Below are 24,687 nucleotides of genomic sequence, written 5' to 3'. Positions count from 1 at the left end.
AAAAAGCAATTGACAGCGCCTGCCAGTTGCTATGCGCGCTGTCAGTACTGCACATATTCGCAGCGCTCTGACAAGGTACCCCTCCCAGGAGTGCCTGCCTGCTGATTGATATCATCACCGCCCCACACAATCGACTGCTGCCCGAGAACAATGAACGTGACATCACTAATTCTGTGCCACAACTTCGGGGTAGTGAGGGGGAGCTGGGAAGGGCCAAAACTCTCGTATAAAAGAGAAAGATTCCATCCCCTCTCCCCCAGTGTCTTTCAATAGCTAGCAAGTTGTGAGAACTGGGAGTGGGAGGGGGTAAGCGGTTTAAGGTTACTAATGGAAGAGGTCCCCCACAATTAAAGGTAGGACAAATGCAACTACATGGCCAAGTTACAGTAGGGGTGTCTGTCTAGCTTCATTCTTCTACAGCTCCCACCCCCATAGTACCCGAGCCCGACCAACCCTTTAACTGGATTAGGAGACCCAGGTATGGCCCTCTCTACAAACGAGAGCCCCCATCCTGCAAAGATTTGCGCACACGCTTTACTTTAAGCACGTGCGGAATCCCGTGGACGTCGACGGACTACATCTGAGCTGAAAAGTTAAACATGTGCACAAGTCTTCGCAGGATGGGGGCCTATGCAGATGAGGGGTGACTGACGCCACCGGGTTCTCTGCCGCAGACCCGAACACACAGGGCCGGGGAGTCGGTCTTGTCAAGAAATCTGCACTCCCCTCTCTTCACGCTGCACCCCAAAGCACCACAAGGGCGGGGGAGGCGCTCCAGATTTTTATCAGATGCGTTTGAAACGTTTTAGGCTCGCAGAGAGGGCCCTCTTTAGGCACCTGCGTGAACCGTGCGCATTTCCACCTCCTGACGGGGGACTCGGTGGAACGTGTCAGCTGGATGGGCTGGGTTATTAATATTTCAGAGCCCCGAGATGAGAGAGACACCTACGTTCCTTTTTATTTTTGAATTACACGTCTTCTTGGGTCCAATTATAGATTAATGACATTTTATCTGGCATCTGTTTCTCCCCCATCTTCCTCCCCACCCTGAGAAAGCGAGCGAGAGAAACTAACATGCTATAATCGGCTGCATTTTTAGATGGGGTTATCTGTGCATTCAACCAGTGAAACACGGATAAGGTGATTGCACAGAGTGTAGGGAGAAAATGAAGCCTTTTTTCTACCACGGAAATAGCATTGGGCTCTGGGGAAGGGGAACTCCACTGAGGCAAGGAGGGTTAAAATAAAGGGATAGTGGGGAATCCAGGAGCAAAAAGTCTTCTGGCTCCATCAGGGATGCAAATAACCCCAGAGAAGGGGAGAGAGTTAGGGTCGACATTTCTAAGCATCCAGCTGGCTCGCTGTCAAGAAAGACATTTATGACCATGGCAGTAAAAGGCACCCGATGCCCAGCTGCAAACCAGTTTCCATTTCGCCTCTCATGCCAGGAGGATACTCAAAGGGCTGTGCCAGCTGCAGTCAGAGCCTGACAGATTTTGTGCAGTGTTAGTACAGCAGTACCAGCAGAGAGCTCAAAGACAGGATGGGCCATGGTGACTCAACTTCCCCAGTCGCTCCAAGACCTGGAGCCTTTCCCAAACTGGTCTGTATGTCCTAAGGATGTGGCTTTACCAACAAAGTTAAAGAACAGCTCAAACCTTCACCCTAGGCTTGGCTGCTTCAAAGGTTCCTCCTTTCTGGACTGCTCAGCCCACACCCTATGTCCCCTCTCTCTCCAAAAGCACCTCCCACCTCTTATATCCAGAAGAGGCAATGAGCCGTCTGCCTCAGTGAGTCTGCAGAACCCACTTAACCCTTTCCCAGTTTCAGGGAAGCACTGTTTGCCTGTTACCCATGCCTGGGGAGGGGGGGGGGGCGGCAGGCATTGGGCCAAGGTTTGTGGCACATTGGCAGGGTAGCCAGGGGAGCAGGAGGGAAGCTTGTACAGCTGCTGCCCATGCTGTGGTTAAGCAGAGGCCTTCAGTCTCTGGGCCTTTTGCCAGCAAAGACTTGAGAAAAAAGGATTTTTGTAAAGATGTTAAACCAATAGCTTGGATTATTCTGCTTCTTGGGTTGTTCCTTTCCGAAGCCTCGGAATTTGTGAGCTTAACGATGCACTGATGAGACAAAAGAGACCATGAGGGGGAGAATTGCTCTCCCCCCCCCGCTCCTCCTGCACACTAACACGTCACCACCTTGAAAAGGGGCTTTCCCTGGCCATCCTGCCTGGAAGTCTCTGCACCGTGTGCCCAGGGCACCTCCTCCCCCACCACCTCTTACTTGTCTGCAAACCAGCCACTCAGCTCTTTGTGTGACTTTCCCACCCCGGTACCAATGCCCAGCGCACCTTGTGGACAACTGCATTATGGCCATGGAATTAGTCACCAGTACTTTTTCCCCTATAAACTGAGTAAGATCCCACCTCTGGTCCCCTCCATCCCATCAGGCTAAAAGGCCTAGCTGGGTTTTGCAAGCAGAGCGATCACAGGTTTAAAAGAGCTATACGGGTTCGTGCCGCCTCTTCTCGGGAATGGGTGTCAGAGAAAAGGAGCCACACGGTGTTGCGTCTTTCCAGGAACGAGAGCAGACAAAGCCACTCTGCTCCCTCTTAGGCAGGCAGGCGGGGGAGCCCAGCCGTCTCAGACTGCAAGAGGGAAGGGAGGGAGCGTGCATGTGTGAACCAGCGATTTCGCTCAGGGGAGAAAGAGAAGTGAGTCAGGCTGAGAAATAGATCACTGGGTCAGGGAGGCGCTTCTCCACGAGGCAGCTGGAGGAAGCAGAAGAGGCTCAAGTGATTTGCTTTCAAGTGTATCCCAAGTGCAGAAAAATCAAGCGTCAGGAAGCGATCCTGTACTTACCATCCTGCGGCGTTGGCGGCGGCGGCGGGAAATAGTTACCGGGCTTGTCTGCAAAGAAACAAACACAGGGGAGATCAGAGACGTCTCCAGCACTGGCACAACCCTCCCCCCTGTCCAAGGCTAGAGGATGGTATTCAAAACTTCTCTAGGGTCCTTCACCCAAGATCTCAAAGCCTAAGCCTCACATCTGCCCCTTGGGGTGTAGGCCCAGAGAGGCTAAGTGACTGCCCCCAGGTGACAGAGCAAGCCAGTTGTAATCAGGAGGAGAATCTAGGAGTTCTGGCTTTGCTGTTGAAAATTTTCACGAGGCTCATTTGGCATCAGACCTGATGATTCGGAGAGTTTCCTACAGAACCGGCCCTCTACGCCCGGCGACACCTACGAACCAGGAGCAGGCATTGCGGACTGGGGCTGCATGTCAAACCTGGCTCTGGCAAAGGCTTCCCACAGTTTGGGGCGATTATTTCTTGCTGCCTTGGGCAATTACGGGCCATTTCATCAAGGCCACCCTGCTCAGCTGTGATGCAAATCAAACTATTTATTACCTATCGCCCAAGAGCCTCCCAAGACGCCCATTCATCAAGGCATTCAAGTTGAGCAGCAACACGATTTTGAGAGCAACAGCCAAGCATGCAAGAAGGAGGCGTGGCGGGGGAGGGGGGTGATAAGGGAAATAGTACGACAAATGGATAGCCTGGGCCATGGGGAGATGCAAGATGCAGACCCACGCGACAGAAAGGCTCTAGGGCCTGAAGGATCCTACAGAATTATGAACCAAGCCGTGGGGCGAGAAGCCTAGTAAGTTACAAGCCCTCCCCTGAAAATAATCGGAACCTGGACGGAGGGGGCTTCTCCAACGTGCGTTTTGCTAGCTCCCTTCGTCCCTGCCTATCGTATTTCCCCATCGAAAACATCTTCGCCTCCAGCTCCCGAATGACGGTGGAGCAACCTAGTTACCCACATCTTTCGCAAGTGACTTGCCCAAGATCAGAAAGCGAGACTAAGGCAGAGGTAAAAATTAACCCCGGGTCTCCCGAGGGCCAATCCAGGGCCGTAGCCACCAGACCGGCCTTCCGGGCCAGCTGTAGCACTAGAAACACTGTCTGGACCCTGCTCCGTACAACGCTGCTTTTTAGCTGCTGTCACAGTACCCTAACCACACTCCGGTGGGAGGAGGCAGCCAGGGATTTGATTTCCCGGCCTCCCCATCTCCCACGTGCTCTCTCGCAGCAAGCGTTTGAGACCCAGAGAAGTTTCCTGGCCAAGGGTATGGCAGAGGAACATTTGCTCTGAAGGCTTCAGAGGAAAGCTACAGCCTGATGGATTTCTCCTCCCCGCGCTGTGTAACCAAGCCTGGTCTCAAGGAGATACTGGCAGGGGGTGTTAGACACCTGCGCCGAGAGACGCTCTGAGTGGACTTGGCAGAATGACGGAGTGGCCTGTATGTGCCACTAGCCCAGACTCTGGTGTCAGTCACCTCCTCAGCCACTCACTCCCCAGAGCCAGCAGGACCAGCTCCCAGGGGAGGCCTACCCCTCCTTGCGCTCACACCGACTCCTGCTGACCTCTCGAGGGACAGGGAAGAGAACAGGGATCCTGGAGCCGCTGGCCATCAGGCACAGCCCACCCCAACGACATGCACGGAACAGCAGAGAGAGGGTGATGGAGAGCAGGGGATTAAGTGTCTTGCCCAAGGCCAGCCAGTAGCAGAGGCAGTCGTGGGGTCTGGAGCTCACAGAAGCTCCTGGCTCCCAGCCCTGTGCTCAGACCACACCTCCCTTCACACACGGCCCTGGCAGAACCGCGGGTCGCTGTCGCTGCCTCTCTCCTCCCTTCTAACAGTTTCTCCTGTGCCTGGACCCAAGGGACCCAGGCAGGAGGAAATGCAGCCCCCGCCCGGGAAGGGGAGCCTGCAGTGCTGGGGTGGGGAAGCACGGGCCAAACAAACCACACTCCGGTTTTCTCCTCCAACAGCTGGCCTGGGCTCGGCAGCAGCTCTTGGGAGACAGAGCAAAGGAGGGGAGTGAGGATCCCAGCTCTCAGTCACACCCATCTCCGCTCCAGCGCTGGGCAGCCCTGGGTAGAGAACGGGCGGCGGGAGGGGATCAAAGAGCGGCAGGACGGAGCCCAACAACAGGCCGGGAAAGGAGGGGGACCGGGCAGAGAGTCACTGGCTCAGCTCGGAGACACCGACTGGCCTGTAGGATGAGATGGCAACACCCGGGTGGTGGCTATTGGGATCTAGGCTTGGACTGGGAGGGACAATTAGGAGTCAAACAGGCTGTCCTGATTTAAAACCCCTGTCCCCCCCTCACATCTTCCCTCCCCCTCCCCATCCCCCCATGGACCCTCGATGCCCGGGGACACCTACAGTTATTGAGGAAAAGCAGCACGGCAAACCCCAGGGTGGAAGTGGCCAGGAGGATGAGGCAGATGTTGCAGGGGATCATGAAATAGCGCACCACCAGGGAGACCTTGTGCTGGTACATCCGGTCCCGCTCCAAGGTGCCGGGCGCCATGGGGTACTGGCAGGCCGTCATGCCACTGCTGGCACGGGCCCAGCCTTCCGCTGGCACATCCGAGGCAGACGGGACCCAGCAGGGGTGCAGGAGACCCCCCTCTTCCTCTTCCGGAGCTGCAGGGAGCTACGTTTTCCCAGGGATTCCCATCCTCTGGCTGGCACGTATGGACGGGGCGGGCTCGGCTCACTTGCAGGCGGAAGAGTTTACAGCCACACACTCCATCTCTACGGCCTGCGCAGCGCTGCAGGTGTTAGGACCCAGGGCCTGACCTGGAGCCCGAGGAGACAGTCGGGTAAAACTTCGTCTCAGCTTCACAAATCCCCTTGCAGGTGGGAACCCGAGGATCAACATTAACAAACAAAGCAAGCAACTCCCAGGGACGCAGAGGATCAAAGACCTCCCAGCTTCTGAGCCCCAACCTGCCAGGGGCTAGCGCTGGGGGAAGAAATCCCGGACGTCTCACTAGGTCACCCGCCCAGCTGCAGGAGCTCTGGTTCTAGAGACAGGGGCCTGCCCCCAGAAGGGGGAGAACTTGTCATGGACACAGCAGCAGGACACCTCCGTACAGAAGAAAGGTCCCTATTTCGGCGGAGGCGTGGCTGCTCCAGCTGGGTGTGGCTGCCCCGTTAGTGCCCCAGTTCAGGTGCTGGATGGGTCTCCCTGCTGGGATGCTGGGCTCCTTTGGTCCATGTGTCTGACTGTAAACCCTAGACGGACCCACACGTGCCAGTCTCTGCCCCCCCAAGCGGAGACCTGCTGGCCAAACACAGGGGGCTTAACTAGCAGTTTGCCCACGTTCCAGCCCAGGGCAGCTCTCTTGCCACACTCCCCTCTTCAAAGTGATGCCAAAGTCCATCCCCGCTCAGCTCCGGCATCCTAGACAGCTGCTGGCGAGTGGCTCTCCTCCTCCGTCCCTGCAGTGGCCAGCTCCTTCGCGCCCCTCCGCCAAGCTGGCACTTCGGGAGGGGGCCCAGGCTTCGCTTCCCCTCCTTCCCGCGCCACCTGCTCTCAGAGCCTGCCTGCAGAGAGCACGGCGACCTGACACAACCACGCCGGCTGGGACGGGCCAGCTCCCCTCCTCACGCCGCTTGGACATGCCCGTCCTGCCAGGAGAGATCCCGATTCCTCGCTGAGCCAGGCATCAAGGGACGCACGCCCGGACAGTAACTGAGCTACCGGCGGCGGCAGCAGCTGCTTGGGTGGGTGGGAAGGAGCGGAGCTTAGAGACCTAATTCCAGAGCCCGGGGCTCTCTCTCGCCCAGCGGAAGGTTTCTGCAGCCCCAAACAAAAAGCAACTGTGTTGTTACCTCCCTCGTGCTCCACGCACCCAACTTGCTTTATCCGCGGCCAGCGCCTCGCTGGGGTTGATGGGTGGGGTGGGGCGGGGGGGAGAAGGCAGGAAGCGTGTTATTGTTCGGTGCCCCTCTCCATCCCGGGCTTTGCACTGACTCCACGCACCCCCATTCCAATTCCTCAGGGCGAGCTCACGGGTCGTCCCTGGGAGAGCTCCGGTGAACGCCCAGCGTCCCTTCGCAACACCGTCAAACCGCCACCGAACAGGAGACCGGTGCAGGGAACCGAGAAGGGAGGAGGGGAAGGAAAGCTGGCTCCAGGACCAGCAGCCAGCCAGCGCGGAGAGAGGCCAACTCAGACAAAGGCGAGGAGGCTTGGGGGAATTGTCTGCCCTGGCTCCTCAGGGGAGTTCTTCGCAGGCGAGAGCACAAAGGGAAACAGGGAGGGGGCCCTTTGCACCTCAGCTCGGCTGCTTTCCCCCCCACCCCACGGCTCCGGCGCCACAGCCACCTGTGCGCAGCTCCGCGCTCCTCGGAGATGTGAGGCTCAGCCGGGATCGACCAGGAGCTGCTGGGATATTCCGCTCACTTCTGTCTCTCCTCCCGAGAGCATGAAAAGCAGGGGAAAAAACCTCCCCCCCCGCCCTCATCTTTCCATTCGAGCACTAAAGATGTGGAGAGGGGCGGAGACAGCACTGTCAAAACTCATTATGTCTCCCCCTGAGCAGCGTGCTCCTGCCCCCTTCGCCCCCTCCAATCCCGCTGGAGGGGTATGGGGAACGGGAAAGCCTCCCCCACTGTGTGGGGAGGGGAGGGGCCCCGCTCCCCCCTTGTGGCCTGAGACCCCGGAGGAGGGAAGCTTTCAAGACACTAGCAGAACAGCCCGGCTGGCTTGCGAGGGTTCACGTGGTACGAATAAAAAGCACCAGCCCCGTTGGGCCCCACCGAGGGAGATTTCTGGCAAAGAGCGGGTTAAGGACAATGCTCCACGCCCTGGCTTCAGCTCACAGCTAGACTAGCACTGAGGAATTCAGAGCCCGATCCCAAGCCCTGCAAAAAGCAAATGAGACTCCCTCACGGCAGCCAGTGCCCTTGGGATCAGGCCCGCTAAGTTGCGGGGTTTGTAAAGACAGAGGGTCAAGCGGGTAAGAGGCTTCCCCAGCAGGGGGCGCACAGATCCCAGGGGGCCCTGGTTGGAGATGAGAGCCAGAGCAAGCACCCAGGGTCCAGGCAGGCATGGTGGATTGGGAGGGCGGGGGGCAGCAGAGGAGACAGAGAGTGACGCTTCCGCAGACTGGCTAGCAGGCATCCTGAGCCAGCAAGCAGCTGTGCCTCCGGGGATTCTCATGCACCTCCGTGTCGCCACCGCCCCTTGGCAGGACGCTGCCGGAGAGCTGTCATGGCCTGAGCGCCAGCATCAAGCAGAATCCTGACCCATTAGACACCGGAAAGCGGCCTGGGGACGAGCCGGGCTTTGGGCCAGAGGGGAGTTAGGACCAAGAGCCCGACACCATCGGTGAAGTGCCAGGGATGGGAGCAGAAGGGAAAGAAGAGAGTCCCCCAGGCCCCGGAGCAAGATGGCCCCAGCTTTGGCCGAGGCCCACAAAAGAGGCATGTGTCCTAAAAACGACGCAGGCCAGATGCAGTGGGGGCGAGCCGATGCCCGTTGAAGTCAATGAACCGGCTCCCATTGACTTCACCCTCCCTTGGCAACACGGCGCCCGTCAAGTTGAGCGCCAGCCCCTGGCAGAGGGCAGCAGCGGCACAGCGCTGGTATTGCGTGCACACTCTGCCACCATCGATACCACGTATCCAGAGCGCTGGTGCTAATTCCAGCCCACAAATCTTCTCGTCAGGCTGAAACAGCTCCTTGGGGGTGCTGGGGAGTCACCCCACACAGGGAAGGCGCCCCGGGGCTCTGACCCTTTCCAACACAGCTGAGGAGGCAGGAGGCGGCCGTGAACAGAGGCACCTGGGGTCAGGTGGCAGCGCGTTGTCCTCGTGCCACAGCTCAGCTGACGCTCTGCCGACGCGGGAGATGTTCCGTGCTTCAGGCTCCACGCAGGGAGGGAGGGAGAGATACGGAGATACCCCCTGCCACGCTGGCAATTGCCGTCTGCTTATCCTGGATCCCACGCTGATTGCGCTGGGGGAGGTGTGCGCGGGGGGTGCTTATTGCAGATACAAAGCGGGGGGGGAGGGGGACACACCAGGGAGGAAGAGCTGGCTGTTGTCAGACATGGAGGCCTCTGGCAAAGGCAGCTTCTGAAATACGTTCCGGCGTCTCCAGCTTGATTCGCTTTCCATCAGGCAGCTGTCGCAGCCAGGGAACCAGATACCTTCTCCTCTGCAGCTGCCAGCCTGTGCCAGGGCCCGCTCCATGAGGGAGCAACGCTGCCCCAGCCGAGTCTTCCACGACCCCCCGCCAGAGCTCCACGTGGGAAGCCATCCCGAAGGCTGGGCTATTTTTAGTGGAGCAGCTTTGGCAGAGACCGGGAACGAGGGGGCGCCTGAGCCCCACGCTTCCTCTGCGGAGACGCCTGGCTGGTTAGTCACCAGAACTTCAGCCTCCCACCAGCCTGAAAGGGAGGCGGGGCATCCCCCTCTAACTCCAGCCTGCCTCTCCGGGGCTGACCCCCCTGGTCACCTGGGCGGTTTATCCGGGGTGAGGGCCACACCGGTCATGCACAAGAACGAGCAGATTCCAAGCCCCCTCCTCTTCAGTGCCCAGCCGGCAGCCAGAGGAGACTAAGCAGCTCCCTGCAGGTGGCACACACCACGGCCTGGAGGTCAGGGAGGAGGCAGGCGGAGAAAGTTAAGCTACAGCTGTGGGCAGCTCAGGGAACTGCCTTAAACCCACAGACCAACCCTAGTCGGCTCAGCGGCCTCCAGGACTCAGCTGTGCTGGGGACAGGAGACCGAGTTCTCCCCTAGTGGCTGCTCCTCCCATGTGCTCAGGGCCAGGCCTCAGCCCTAGCCCCCCGATGCTGCGACGCGGAAGAGCCAAGCTGCCCACTGGATGGCCACGGCTCCGAATGGAAAGGACAAACCCCCAGCAAAGGACGAACGGGATTAGCTGCATCCCTCTGCCCAGCCCCCTAACTCAGGGATCGATCCTGCCACCTCAGTGCACGCTGGGCGCCAGTCTCAGCGGCAGGTACCAGGCAGCCAGCAGGGCCACGGGAAGGCTCCAAGGACCCAGCAGAGCTCGCAGCAGGAAGCCCCTTGGAACGTCAGTGCGCCGAGGACAGCGAGCGAGATGGGAAATGAGCGGGCTGGGAACCAGTCCCCTCCCTGCGCGGAGAGCAGCAGCCAAGAGCGTGCTCCCGAAGGAGGCAGGGGTTACGGGGGCACCTGTGTCCCGACAACTGGGCTGAGACCCACCCCCCCAACTCACTCCAGACCGCGTAAGGGGAGCCTTTGCCATCTACTCTGCCTTGCCATGCAAGCTCTCACACAGGTGCCTTTGCTGGCCTGAGGGACAGGCTAGAGTCCAGTGCCCTGCCTCTCCTATTCCCTCTGGCTCCCTAGAGTGACCAGATGTCCCAATTTTATAGGGACAGTCCGGGGTTTTTCTTATATAGGCACCTATTACCCCCCACCCCCTGTCCCGATTTTTTACACTTGTTATCTGGTCACCCTAGCCCCCCTGCCCTCCCCTCCCCCCCCCCCTCCCCCAAGTGTGCTTCAGAAGCATTAAGGCCTTTCTAGTACTTTAATTCTCTGCCCAGCTCAGGTCCGTGACCCTTGATTCTAGGCACCCCACCCTGGGGGTTCTTGGGGACCCAGACTGAAACACAAGCACTTCCCAAAGCTAGTAGTTAAACACACCGGGCGCCTGGGTCCTACCCCAGCCCTGCTCCAGGCTCCCGCTGTAACTTCAGGCAAGTCCAACCTCTGCAAAGTGGGGAGAGAACGGGCCTTCCACGCTGCCCAGGGGGGATTGCATGGCTGGGAGGATTAATGCTGAAAGGCCTGTGAGAGCTCAGGGGGGAAGGGGCACAGGAGTGCAGTGTATTGTTCTGGGATGACGAGGCTGTATCCCATGCTGTCAGCACACCTCGGATAGCCTGGCGGATTGGCCTCTGCAAAGTCCAAAGGCTTGGCTGCAAATACAAACAGTTCAAGCAGCAAGCAAGGCCCTTGGCATAGCCTTCTTTGCATGTTTCCATATGCACATCAGGCACACCACATTCCTTCCGTTCTTCCAGGATTCCCAAGGGCTCTATCCCCGCAAGCTTTTTGGGGGCCACTTTTGGGGGCAGAACCACGCCGGAGCCACCTTAGCTCCCCAGAAGCGCAGGTTCCAATCCCAGCGCCTGAGCTCAGCGCTTCCTCCTTTCGGGGGGAAGAGGGGGGGATGAATTAATGCAGTTGACCCCAGGCAGGTCTTGCAGAGGAGACTTTACAAACCAAGCCCCAGCAGGCTCTACAGAGTGGTTACACATCCCATTGTGTATGTGTCAGAGTTTCCCTCTGTGTACAGGCCAAAGTCTCATCCTCAGTTCCCAATCGCTGTGTGAATCAGAGAATATCAGGGTTGGAAGGGACCTCAGGAGGTCATCTAGTCCAACCCCCTACTCAAAGCAGGACCAACACCAACTAAATCATCCCAGCCAGGGCTTTGTCAAGCCTGACCTTAAAAACCTCTAAGGAAGGAGATTCCACCACCTCCCTAGGTAACACATTCCAGTGCTGGTCACCCATCCCCTTTGCTGCTGCCCTCCACCCAGAGGTGGCTGCATTTCTGCGCAGTTACACGGATCTAGTCATTCACAAATTACGGGATCCTTTCCTATCAAGGATGAGCACTCAAGGAAAAGCGCGCTCCCTACCCAGCGCCCTCTGCTGGTCTTCCCTAGAACCTGCACTTGGAGTTTTCCATTATGCTCCTCCTGCTCTAACACAGAGCATAGGGGGGACCGAGCAGAAAAGATGAGCAGAAATGAAAGACAAAAAAGCTCATACACAGGTAATATTGCTCTGTCATATTCCGAGCCGTTAGCTTGGGGTCTTGCTGCAGAAAAACAGTCAGGGAGATCCTGCCAGGCGGCCCAGATGCTGCATAGAGCTTTCCAATCTCTGAACAGCCATTTGCAGCTAAGGGACGGGGATGGGAGCGGAGGGCCCCCCCATCCCCCATCAAGAACTGGCTTCCTGCAGCCTGAGCGAGGGAGAATGCTGAAAACTTTGCTATCCTCCACACACACACTCCCAACTTCCCACGGGAGGGTCCATTTCAACCCCCCCAGAGCAGCTGCAGGAAGACTCTGAGACGGCCACGGCGAGGACAGTTTGCAAGGGACCAGTGCATCCCCCTAGGAGAGGAGGCTCGCTAGGATTATGGGGACTCTAAGCCCCTCCTGCCGCAGACTTTGGGAGCAGGGGTGAGAACCCCCATCCTCCTGACACACTTTGTGAGGTCACAGTGTAAGATCGCCCCCATAGACTGCTCCTGCTCTACTCCCAGCCAGCATCACTGCAGGGCATCCTGGCAGCAGTAGGTCAGTTAGCCCCACTGGTATCCAGCCGCTGGCAGGGAACGAGCCCAGCAGAGGCCCCGGTGCGGCTGGGATGGGGACAGCAGCACAGCATTAGGCCGAGGGCTATTTAGAAGCGAGGAATCAAAAGGGCCCACTTGGGACCCGCTGGGAGACAATGCAACAGCCACTCACTCTGGCCTTGGTCTCTTCCCCCCCCCCCGACCTCACCCCTCCAGCAATGAAAGGGTCCCAATCGTTCCCATGTCAGGGGAGGGCCAGCCACCCAAATGGGACCATTGTACACTCAGAGGGGCGGGGAGAGGTGTGGGCTGCTCCGCCCCAGCCCTCCCCACACCTGGGAGAGGCTCCGGGAGGGAAGGGAAGAGCTGAAGGGTATTTCAGCCCGAGAACACCCTCAATTTCAGTGGGCAGAACCCAGTGAGAAGGGGCCAGGATGAAAGGTCCCAAAAGCGCAACCCCAGGGGAAGCAGGATACACACACACCCTGCCACCATTCTTAAACTGCCACGCGGATGTTCCCCTCCGCTGCATCGTTCCAGGCTAATCTTACACAATGCGTGTCCCCGTGGTATCCAGCCACCTGCCTCACGTACCCCCACATCCCCAATACCCACGGTGCCCATCACCATGGTATCCAGCCACCTGCCTCACGCACCCTCCCCTCCTCATCCCCAGTCACCACAGTGCCCCTCATCATGGTATCCAGCCACCTGCCTCACACGTCCCCATCCCCAACCCCCGCAGCGCCCGTCACCGTGGTATCCAGCCACCTGTCTCACACACCCATCCCCAACCTCCGCAGCGCCCATCACCGTGGTATCCATCCACCTGCCTCACACGTCCCCATCCCCAACCCCCGCAGCACCCGTCACCGTGGTATCCAGCCACCTGCCTCACACACCCATCCCCAATCCCCGCAGCGCCCGTCACCGTGGTATCCAGCCACCTGCCTCACACGTCCCCATCCCCAACCCCCGCAGCGCCCGTCACCGTGGTATCCATCCACCTGTCTCACACACCCATCCCCAACCCCCGCAGCGCCCGTCACCATCGTATCCAGACACCTGTCTCACACGTCCCCATCCCCAACCCCCACAGCCCACTCACCGTGGTATCCATCCACCTGCCTCATGTGATCTCTCTCAAATTCCCCCCCCCAAAGGGGTTGCATCTTTCACCTGTGCCCCATGCCAAGTGACCTTCCCCCCCTGGTTCCAGCCCTCCCTCCCCCCGAGCAAAGGCTCGGAGAGTCTCCCTGCTTCACCGGTAGCTAAAGAGCTCCCAGCTGCTGCTGCGGCTGCCCTGGGGGAACTCAAACCCTGCTGAAGTGGGGTGACGGCAGGGCCAATTTAATGCCATCAGGCACAGCTGCCACTGGTGCATTATGGAGAGCAAAATATTAGCTTTGGAGTGCTTCCCCTCCCCTCCCCCAGCTTTCTAAACCGGAGTGTTGAATTCATTAAGGCCTCTGTGTGGTCACCGGCCCTTTTAAAGCCCAGCGCCGCTAATGGGTTTATTTCTAAGCACTCCCGGCAAGGATTGAACAGCTGCTGCCAATGGGCCAGAAAAGGGGTGGGGGTGGAACTGCCCATGTCTTATTCTCCTGCTTCTGTAACTCAGGGCTCTGCAGGGGCCAGGAACTTCTCCTGGTTCTGCAGTGGCCACAGCTGCGTCCCAGTGCCTACAGGAGATGTGCCGCGGCCAGCCGGAGCTCAGCGGGGGGCAAGGCGTTGGATGAGTCCTGCCCTCTACAACCCACACCGGCCTGTGGGGTGGGGAAGAGGGTGTGGGGGGGTGGGTGGGAGGGAAGAGGTATTTGTCGCCTACTCCTGTCTCCAAGCTCTCTGATCTGATGGCCCCAAGGCAGGACAATCGAAGGGACAGATAATTAAGCACTGAAGTTCTCACTGGCCTGATCAGTGTGGCTGCCAAGGGCTGGGGGGCAGGGATAGCCCCCTTTCCCCAGGAATGGCATGTCTGGGGAGCCCCCAGCGTGAACGGGGAGGGAAGAGGAATGGTTTTAATGCCACAGTTGGCCAAAGTAAAGTGGCCTTTCACAGCTGAGGATGGTAGAACTGGCCCATAGACACTTCAGCATGGGCTCCTCTGCCCTGGGCCGGATTCCCGTGGGAGAGGGGTGCTCAGATCCAGTGCCATACAGCACCCAAACCGCGTAGGACAGGACCCTCCCCCATCCAGGCACGCAGCTCTGTGTTCACCTCAAGGCTCCATGATGCAGCATCCCCATCCCATCCGTGAGTCACATCGATACTGGGGGGAGGGGGATTGACAGACTCCGTGGGTCCCTGTGCCAGGATCCCCTTAGGGGAGTGGTTTATTTGGGAGGTGGCCAATCCCCATTCCCCCCGCCCTGTTCTCCCTGGCCAGAATGACAGCGGAGAGCAACCTCAGCAGAGACTCCCCGATCAATGGCACTTTGGAGTCTGACTGACAGCTGCCAATCTCCTCCCTCTGCCGCACAGCCAGAGGCCCTGCAGAAAGCAGCAGCCGCAGCTCCCAAAGCTGCCTGGTGCCCGCTCGCTGCCTGGCACTAGGGTAATCGGTATTTGACAGAACCCCATGGCTACGGCACCAGTTGCAGCGTCCTCTGGGGAACCTGTTTAAAGGGTTAACGGCAGCTCCCCCGCCCAGCACCCCCTCATGTGGTTTTACAGGCTAAAAGCAGGGGAGGGGGAGGAGACTGGGGGTTTTAATGATTTCATTTAACACTTGGCAGGACCCAGCTTGCTTCCCGCTGAGCAGCGCCTGGAAGTAAAGAGCGTTTGGAACCTGGCACTGGGGAGGGGAGAGCGAGAGCACGCCGGGGAGGGGGCACCGGGGTGGGGGCCCGAGCCCTGGAAAGCCAAGCTGGCATGCATGCTGGGAGCAGAACAAGAGTGCTAATGAAGGCTTCTCCTAATTAACAGCCACACCAGGGGGGCTCAGTGTGAGGCTGCTCCTGAGACCAGGGGTTTTCCTGCTTAATGACTTCGTACCCAGATGAACACACTGAAGCAGCGGGGTGGACGGTTTCAGCCCCTAGCACAGGTTGGGCAGGAACACACAGAGAGCTCAGCTTGTTTGCTGTCTTTCGGGTGGATCTGGGGCAGGAGCAAGGCAGGCGGTAGGACCTACGCTTGGCCCGTGGCACCGCTCAGAGAGAGGGACGAGGGGGCGGTGATACAGGTTTCACAGCCAGAGCAGCTGCCTCCCCCCCCCCCTTACTGACGGGAGACGGGGAAGGCGAGGGGCACCACGGGCACGGATCTCTGCTCACGCAGGTTGCAGCACTACAGGGACTGGGCAAAGGCATCGACTCTCCTTCTGCAATGCTTGAACGTTCCCATAAATCCAAAAGCACCTATGAAGGCTATTCCAGCTGGGCCCACTGGTGCCTGCCCATTCCCAAAGGGAGATATCTTTGGGGGGGTGGGGGGGAGTGGAGAGCCATAGATGGAAGTTACCCCCCCGCCCCAGAATGGCCATACTGGGTCAGACCAAGGGTCCAGCTACCCCAGTATCCTGTCTTCCGACAGTGGCCAATGCTGGAGGCCCCAGAGGGAATGAACAGAGCAGGTAATCATCAAGTGATCCATCCCCTGTTGCTCATTCCCAGCTTCTGGTAAACAGAGACTAGGGCCACCATCCCTGCCCATCCTGGCTAATAGCCATTGATGACCTATCCTCCATGAACTTATCTAGTTCTTTTTTGACCCCTATTATACTCTTGACCTTCACAACATCCTCTGGCAAAGAGTTCCACCCATGGATTTACGCTGCCAACGCTATGGGGCAGAGGGGTGATGGGGTAGTCGTGTCCAGAGCCTACCAGCATCAAGGAGTCTAAATTACAAAGCTGCCCCTTCCACCTCAGTCTTACCAAGCCGCCCCGGGGAAGGGATGGAGTGAAGGGGCCCAACCCAATCTGCTCATGGTCCCGCTGTGGGGAAGCGGCAACTCAGCAAGGCTGATCCAGTGCTGGGCCGAGGCTCTGGACTAGGACAGTCTGCTGGACGTCAGGGCGGACAGCACTGCTCCATAGCTAGCTTCAGGTTCCGGCTCGGTTAATGCTCCCACGCCATGCTCGGAGCGGCTATCCTGCACGGAGCCCTGCCACATCCGAGCTCCTCGCGTGATCAGTGCAGAGCAGAAAACTCTCCTGGTGCCCTGAGAGGGCTGGACCACTTGCCAAGCATGTACCAGCAAGACTCCCCCCTCGCTTAGAACCCCATCCCGTCATTCGCTGTGACCACTAGGACACACAGCCATCTCCCCATTGGACAGGAGCGACCTGCAACTGCCAGTACCCATGTCATCCCCAGCACAGTGCTGAGTAGAGAGCAGAGCAGCACGGGGCACGGAGTGGGGCTAGGCCCTGCCCTGGGAGTAGGAGCCACTGGATAGAACAGGAGTACTTGTGGCACCTTAGAGACTAACAAATTTATTTGAGCATAAGCTTTCGTGGGCTACAGCCCACTTCATCAGATGCATAGAATGGAACATATAGTGAGAATACATACATACATACACACACACACACATTTTTTTATATTATATATATATATATATATATATATATATATATATATATATATATATATATATATATAAATATAAAAAAAACATGAAAAGGTGGGAGTTGCCCACTTTAAGAGGCTAATTAATTAAGATGAGCTATTATCAGCAGGAGGGAAAAAAAACTTTTGTAGTGATAATCAAGATGGCCCATTTGAGACAGTTTGACAAGAAGGTGTGAGAACTTATCTTAGCAGCTAACTCTTATGGGGTACTACAAACATGGGGCTACACAGGGCCTCTACTACAGCTGGACGTACACACACACACACACACACACACACACACACACACACACACTTCGCTGCACCCTTGCTGTTCTCTATCCTGAGCACACGGCTCTCACGGAGTCAGGTTTTGCGGACAATACAGACTAAGCATTTTCTGTCCTTGTGGTGGCTTTGGCCACGTGTGGGGTCTGACCTGGGGGCACTGACCCTTTGCCATCTCCTACCCCTGAGCATGCTAGTCCCAGACTCACAGGCCAATGGGGCCTGTGGGGCCTGTCCCTGCCCCACAGGGAAGGAACAGTTGACCCTGGACCTCCAGGCTACAACCCCAGTGAGCCTGGCTAGACTTGGTCTCGTGCCCTGTGCCAGAGCCTAGCCAGATGGAGCGCACTGCAGGGTGAAGCAGGGTCTGGGACCGGCGCAGGTGGAGACACAGCAACGGGTGTGGGGGCAGAGAGGGCTGCAGGCCAGGCAACCCTCTCCAGGTTCGCAAAGATTCCCCGCACGTTCCGCTGACCCTCTCCATGCAACAGCCAAGGCTCTGGGCTTTGCAGAGAGACCAGCCCCGGGGCTCTGGTTAGACACCCCGACGCTGAGCACTACACAGATTTCTAGCAGGAGCCAACTCCCGGGCAATGCTGACAGCGGAGACGGTGGTGGAGGGGGATCATACCAAACCAGGGGGGCCAGACCGACAAGCCTTGGAGCCTGAAGGCCTTTGTGCTGCACAGGCTTCTCCCTCCTGCCCCCCCACGGTGCCCCCGCCCTCGGGGGGAAGCTTGTCCACATGAGCGAGGCAGTCCCTGGGCTCTCTGCAAAGCGGCGCACAAACGCCAACTGCACTCATGGCTTCTGCTGGAGACGCCCACCCGCTAGAAACCAGACTGAGACCCACCAAGCTCGTGTCACACCGGCCAACCGAGCAGCCCTCAGATAGTGACCAAAACTTTCCCGTCGCCGCTGCTCTGGCTCACGGACTCAGTGGTAGCGAAAGGCTCCACACACCCTGAGCCAGCCACTGTCCTGGGCGATCTTAAAGCCAAAGTTAAAGATCTGGATGAAACGCCAGCAACACAGGAGGGGGCTTCCTACCCGGCTACCTCCGCGAAGCAGGTCAGCCACCAGTGCCCAGCCAGCACGGAGAGGAGAGAGGCCCTCTACCATCTGCCTCTCCAAACTAGAGACGGGCCTAAACCAGAACAGGTCAGACACCCTCAAACTATGGAATAATTCTGATTCAGATGCTGCAGCTGCAGCCAGCTCCAATCAGCCCTACTCTCCTGGCCCCATGGTTTCAAAGAGGGGATGGGAAGTCAGACCCACATACCCCATGGTGGCCAAGCTCAGACAGAGAAGCAGGACAGCACATATAAAACATCAACGTGTTAGTAGAAATCGGTCCAGAATTTCCACCACATGGGCAAACAAGCCAGCCCCCACATGGGAGGAATCTGGATAAAACCTTCAGCAGCAACCAGATTCAGCCCCCACCTGCAAGTTCCCCTCCTGCAGCGTAACGTGCCTCTTCCAGGACTGGGAAGCCACCAGCCATGGAGCAGGCAGGTGTTGCCTATACACAGGGAGAGAGTCCCCTTCTCTCTGACAGATGTTGCTGCACAGAAACGGCGCGGCGCTGACAGCTGTTCCGCTGGAGCCGCAACAGAGAATTGGATTTTACGATTTTTTTTTTTTAATATAATTTAATTGGCAATTACTTAAATGTGGGGTTTACGCAGGGAAGTTGACATCCAGAAATAAGAGCCTTAGACTACAGCCTGAAAGCAGCCGCACCAGAGAGGGAATGTGAAGCAAGCAGCACACGACTCTGCCAATGGATTCAGCCCTGTGCTGCGGCACCTCCTGCTGGTTCAGCCCTGGGAACCTGTCCTCACTCGCTCCTGACCACAGCAAGCCATTACAGTGGGGTGAGTGGCCCATGGAGCTAGCTGGTCTCGCTTCTCTCATAGCCAGAGTGGCAGCTCAGCTAGACTGATACACGGTAGCTTCGCACAACGCTCACGCTGAGGCCAACACAGTGTCTGTATGGGCACGAATTCAAGCCTGGGGTATGTTTCGTTTTTGCAGACTAAGGGTTTTTACTTTGTATGACCCTTATTGCCAGGATATTGTCCGAGGAGTTTCAGTTCTCCAACAGCCTCCGCACAGCTACTGACTCCTAACCCTACAGAAGAGATCTGTACTATTTCTTAGATGGCCTTTTTATAGGCTTCTTTGAACCATCCAATGCCATTTCTCTCTTCTATAGGAAACAGATAATACCAGTATACAAAATGAAGAACAGCTAGAGAAAGGGGGTCAGTAACCATCCCTAAACAATACAAGAACAAGGGGACAGTCAATGAAGTTGGCAGGTGGCAAACTCAAAACTGTTAAAAGGAAAGCTAGACCTCATACAAGACACAGTTAGCTCTTGGTCTCAATTATACCTTGTGGCAATGAGTTCCACTGGCTAACAGGGTTCAGAAAGGACTGGGCCTTTACATGAGAATAGTCTGAGTTATAAAACATTTTAAAAAGATTATGAACCCTCCCACTTCAAGGCAAAAACCAATCTCTAACTAAATTTCTTCCTCCCCCACCATAATCTGTCCCCCCAAAATCCCATAACTGCCTGTGGCGGGAGTTTTTAAATTCTGAAACATCTGGAGAGAAGCTATTGGACTGCATGGGCCCTTGGTCTGAACCAATCTGAAAATTCCAACGTTGCTATGGGAGGAGTCAAATAAACCTATAAAAGGATCGTATTCTTCCCTGCGTTGTAGAAGGTCGGGGGAGGAGACACTCCTACAGAGCGGCATTCCATGGCTAGGACCTTCCACTAGATGTATCCCTATTCGATACTCAGCACTGCCAATCCCAAGCATGAAAAAAGAAATCAGGAGTCAGGTCCCTCCAAAAACCATGAGACCTGCCTGCAAGCCAGGAGATTGTAAAAGCGAATCACGGTTGGGCTCTTTTTATTTACTGACCTTCTGGCTCTGAGCCTTTTGTGGGTGCAGATAAAAGCTTGAAAAAATGTGGCCCCTAGAGTTAGAAACTCGCTGCTCTTTTCACATGAAAGCGGAGACACTCATGTGACTCCAGGAGCTGGAGCTTTGAAGACACTGAATATTGAGACTCACAATAACACTACAAGAGCTGGCATACTATCAAGGCTTTCCTGTATGCTCTATTCCCCCCTGCCCTTCCCCCCCACCCCCACCCCCACCCCTGCCCTTCCTAGCAGTTCTACATTAGGAATTTGACACATCCTCGCTAGAGAAAAAGAAAAATCACTTTTTCTCACCCCAGTTTGCTCCCCGGCATGAAAACTAACACGCAGAGTTCCCCACACCCCACCAGTGGCCATTCAGCTTCAGCGCTTTTCCTTCTCTTGTGATGTAACAGCACCATCTGCTGATCTCTCAGACACATGCACCAGACCTGCCAGCTAGAAAGCAAGGGGCCCAAAGGCTGCAGCGATTTGGGGCAATGCTGTAGCAGACGGGATGTGTGTGGTAACGGAGCTGTGATCGGCTGCGATTTCACCGTAGCTACGGGAGCTCCAACCCATCAGCTCCCAGAGCACCTGCCTTCCTGCCACTTGAGCTAAAGTGGCCTCTCCATTAGCGAAGAGTGAATCCTCCCGGGATTTAGCCTTTGTTTCTGTTCACAGCTTGGCCACTAGTGATTTATGCTGACGAATTTCCACCCCAAGTTGGTCTGCAAGCACCAGCTCATTCACCTGGCGTGCGATGGGCCAGGCAAGTCGCATGGATTTGCTGGCGTTCCCCAACCCGATGACTGCAGTGGCACATCCTTGTGTGGTACAGCAGCTGCTCGGACTCGGTTTCTACCCGTTGGCCGCCTGCGCTGCTCCACTAAGGGACCGTCTACACTTGAAATGCTGTAGCGGCACAGCGCCAGCGCTGCAGCTGTGCTTCAGCATAGACACCCCCTACAGCGACGGGAGGGGGTCTCCCAGCGGCTCCGCCCCCCAAGAGGCAGGAGCTAGGCCGATGGAAGAATTCGTCTGTTGATGCACCACCGTCCACAGCGGGGGTTAGGTCGGCTTAATTGCATGGCTCCGGGGGGTGGATTCTTCCCATCCCTGGAGCAACGTAGCTGGGTCGACCGAACTTTTCAGTGTAGCCCAGGCCTCAACCACCAACACCTTCGGACTGGTGGCGAATTAGGTTACAAGGAATTCTACCCAGTCCGGGTATCCAAACCTCAAAACAAACACGAAAACACAAACCCTTCCCTTTCCTTTGGGAGACCTCCCCTGACCCCAGCCAGCCAGCCTCCTTTCCCACCGAGAGCACTCTCCATCCCTCCACCCACTCAGCTGTGGGGGGCTCTCCCTTTTCGCTCCCCCCCGGAAGCCCCATTCCTGCTCCACGAGATGCAGGGTGGGCTGACTGGGCCCCCGCTATCCCATTAACCCTTTCCTGCTTTGTCTGGGGTTTGTAAGCCCCGTCGCCATCACAAGCCTGTTGCAAAGCCGCGTAAGTCGCCCCCATCACAGGACAATTAGTGAGCAAACCCCCTTTGGGAGTGAAAACCCATTGTGCTAAATTAATTAAAGCCACTGGCATCCATTATCCTTTCTCAGTGCAGGGGGTGGCTGGGCTGGCTGACCTCTCGCGGTCCTACGTTTCTATGACTGATGACGTTTCCCCCAAAGATAAACCAGCTGCCACCCAATGCCTCATTTAGGCACAGACCCTGTTTGACCTCCCCTGGTTATTAGCAGTGTGGGATTTACGACAGGTGCTGATTCCAGGCAGCAGGTGTCTGTTCATCACAATATAGACACGTGCACACACACACAAGAGGAGGAAAGGTACCCACACCTCCAAGGCCTCACCACACACAGGTGCTGTCTGCCCAAAGATCGCAAACGGCTGGGAGTTGGATACCACTTGCTGCAAGGGACCTGCTGGGAAACTGATAAGGGGTCCCTGAGCCTTCAGAGACAGGCAGGACAAATGAATCAGGCCACATGGGATCGAGAGCAAGATAGGGACCGGGGAGGGGGGGGAGGAAGAGGGGAACATCCCTGTGCAAAACGCTTTAGGGCCAACGCCGCAGCAAATCCTTCCCAACCAGCACAGAGGCCCAGGGGCTAAGCCCACCTCTGTACCTAGTCTGTGGGGTGATGGGAAAAAGGAGACCAGGAAATTACCTGCAGCAAAAGCAGAGATGCCCAAACCCTGGCGGCATCCCAAGGGCAGGAGTCCCTGCTTGGATGTGCCAGCTTTGCCAAGAGCAGCGGGCAGAGGAGGCGAGGGGAGGGCAGGGTGTGCCAGCCCTCCGAGCAGCGCTCAGGAGCCGACCTGCTGGCCCTTAGCTGGAACCACGCAAGGAGGGGGCAGTCCTGAAACTAAGGGCCAGCCGGGCAGACGTTTAACACTCTCTACCAATTGGCTGGGGGCAGAGTGTGCTCCGGGCCCCACGGGGCCACCCCTTTCAAGAGGCAGGATTTCTGCTTAGCCGTCACTGCTCCCACGGAGCCCCTACTCTTCAGGCACAACGTCCTGGCAGTCTGGCTGCGTTAAACGGCCTGCCCTTCTCCCCCGGGCCCAGAGCTGGGTCCCCACCATGCACCCTCACTCTCTGCCTCCACTCCCCCTGCAAACCAGTTTGCACGGGACAATCCAGCCCCAGTATGGGCGGGCAGGGCTTTTCCTATCAGGGGAGACGCTGCTTAGCAGCTGGACCACAAGACTCGGAGTCCCTGTCTCTGCTACTGACTGCACTGCATTTGGGAAGTCCTTTCACCTCTGTGCCTTGGTTTCCCCACTGTACAGTGAGGATCATCTTGACCTGCCCTATGGGGGTGCCAGGAGGCTTCATCCATCCATGGGGGGGAGGGATAGCTCAGTGGTTTGAGCATTGGCCTGCTAAACCCAGGGTTGTGAGTTCAATCCTTGAGGGGGCCATTAGGGATCTGGGGCAAAAATCTGTCTGGGGATTGGTCCTGCTTTGAGCAGGGGGTTGGACTAGATGACTCCTGAGGTCCCTGCCAACCCTGAGATTCTATGAAGAATTTAGACAGCAGCTTCTGCTGGAGGATCCCAAAGACTTTCCCTGCTGAAGCAGCTCTTCCTATGCCCCACACAGCATAACATACCCCAGGGGCCGGAGAGAGGGGCTGGGCTCACAAGGCCCTCGCAGGAGCGGGCAAAGGGGCAGTTTGCAGACAGCACCCCATGCTAAATCGTGTACATGGAGCTAAGGGGGGAGCAGCACCCCAGCTAAGCACCTGGCACCGCTGCTGGGCTTCTCACATGCACAGGATTAAGTCTGTACCAGCCGCTAGCTGCAGACGCAGGAATGTCAGCCCCAGCTCCCGGCCAAGAGGAGTCAGGTGCAGGCTTTCAAACAGAGCGGCTGCTGGGTTTCGAGCCTTGTCCTTAACAGCTTCCCATCAACTAGACAAACCCCAGGAGCTGCAGAGCTGGCCCGGGGCAGGCCTGGTGGGAGTGCTCACCGCCAGGAGTAACCCCACTAACAGCACTCGGAGGGAGAGAGGGGGAGCAAGAGAAAGGAGGAGACATGGAGAAATAACGCCTCTCTGCAGGGCATGGGGACGCCAACCCCTCTGGCAGACGTTCCGCAGAGGGGAGCTTTGGCGCCCTCGGCTGACCTGCTTTGGGGCTGGCGGGCAGGGCAGGCAAAGGGGGCGACGCCGACACCAAGAAGGAGAGAGAGCCTAGCTGCACCTGACTGGCTAATGAGGCAGCCAGACAGAGTACGGGCGAGCTGAGGGGGCAGGGGCGAAGGATGGAAAGCTAGCGGCTCGTCCCCGTAACTAAGGGATGTTACCAGTCTAGCAATGGGAATGTTTATGGGGACCCAGCCAGCATGCTCACAATTTCAACACGCATGCACCCAGCCCAGCCAGCATGCTCACAATTTCAACACGCATGCACCCAGCTTTCAGCCAGTGGTTCTCCAACAGGTTCCTTGGAGAGCCCCCGGGACATTGCTCGGCTCCATGGAAGCGAGGGAGCATTGGGACAGCATTAGAGAGGAGGATGGAAATAAACATGCTGGGTGCCGAGGGTGCGGCTGGTCAGCTACAGACACACCCATGGCGTATCTGCTGTTTGTTTGGTCTCCCTGGCTGCAGGACTTCCCGTTCCTAGGGACCCCGTCTGCCCTCTCTGCCAGCAGGGCTGGCTGCTCTCATCTTGTCCAGGCTGCATTACCAGCTGGGCACATCCTCCTCTGGGGCTTTGCCAGGCCTCCAGGGTGGGGGTTACAGCCCCAGTGCAGGACAGGGGTGAAGCAGCTCCACAGACGGTCAGAGTTCAAGGAACTCAGCAGGGATGGAGAAAGTGCAGAACGGCGCTCCAGTCGAGTGCTTGAAATGGAGACTTGTGACCCACGAGGAGAGACTGGCCCAGGAATAAATCTACTGCAGGTCATCAGGAGGGGGTGTCAATTCCCCCCCCACGCCCCACCCCACACACAAATTCGGCCCAAGGAGTGCAGGGATCAGTGCGTTCCTCTCTTTCCCCAAAACCCTCCTCCCCTGGAACACAGTCAGGGGCCTGCAGGCCTTGGCCACACCACCGCTGAACAGGGCCAGGATCCCGACAGGAGTATGGGAAAGGCAGCAGGAGGGCGTGGTTGGTACAAACAGAATCAGCTGCTCCGAAAGGCACAAAACACACAGGACAAATGGGGGAAGGCGA

General features: G+C 57.4%; 1 protein-coding gene across 1 annotated transcript in view; it reads right to left on the bottom strand.

Moving 5' to 3' along the window:
- AGRN (agrin) overlaps nucleotides 1–24,687 on the bottom strand; it is a 222,379-nt gene that overhangs the window by 103,769 nt on the left and 93,923 nt on the right. The window contains exon 4 of the mRNA XM_065421348.1: nucleotides 2,859–2,906. Within this exon, the coding sequence (XP_065277420.1) occupies nucleotides 2,859–2,906 (48 nt within the window). The remainder of the gene's footprint in view (nucleotides 1–2,858; nucleotides 2,907–24,687) is intronic.

This window comes from Emys orbicularis, chromosome 22, assembly GCF_028017835.1.
Source record: "Emys orbicularis isolate rEmyOrb1 chromosome 22, rEmyOrb1.hap1, whole genome shotgun sequence".
NCBI classification, from domain to species: Eukaryota; Metazoa; Chordata; order Testudines; family Emydidae; genus Emys; species Emys orbicularis.
Note: the sequence above shows the minus strand (reverse complement) of the source record. Positions and strands in the feature narration are given on the sequence as shown.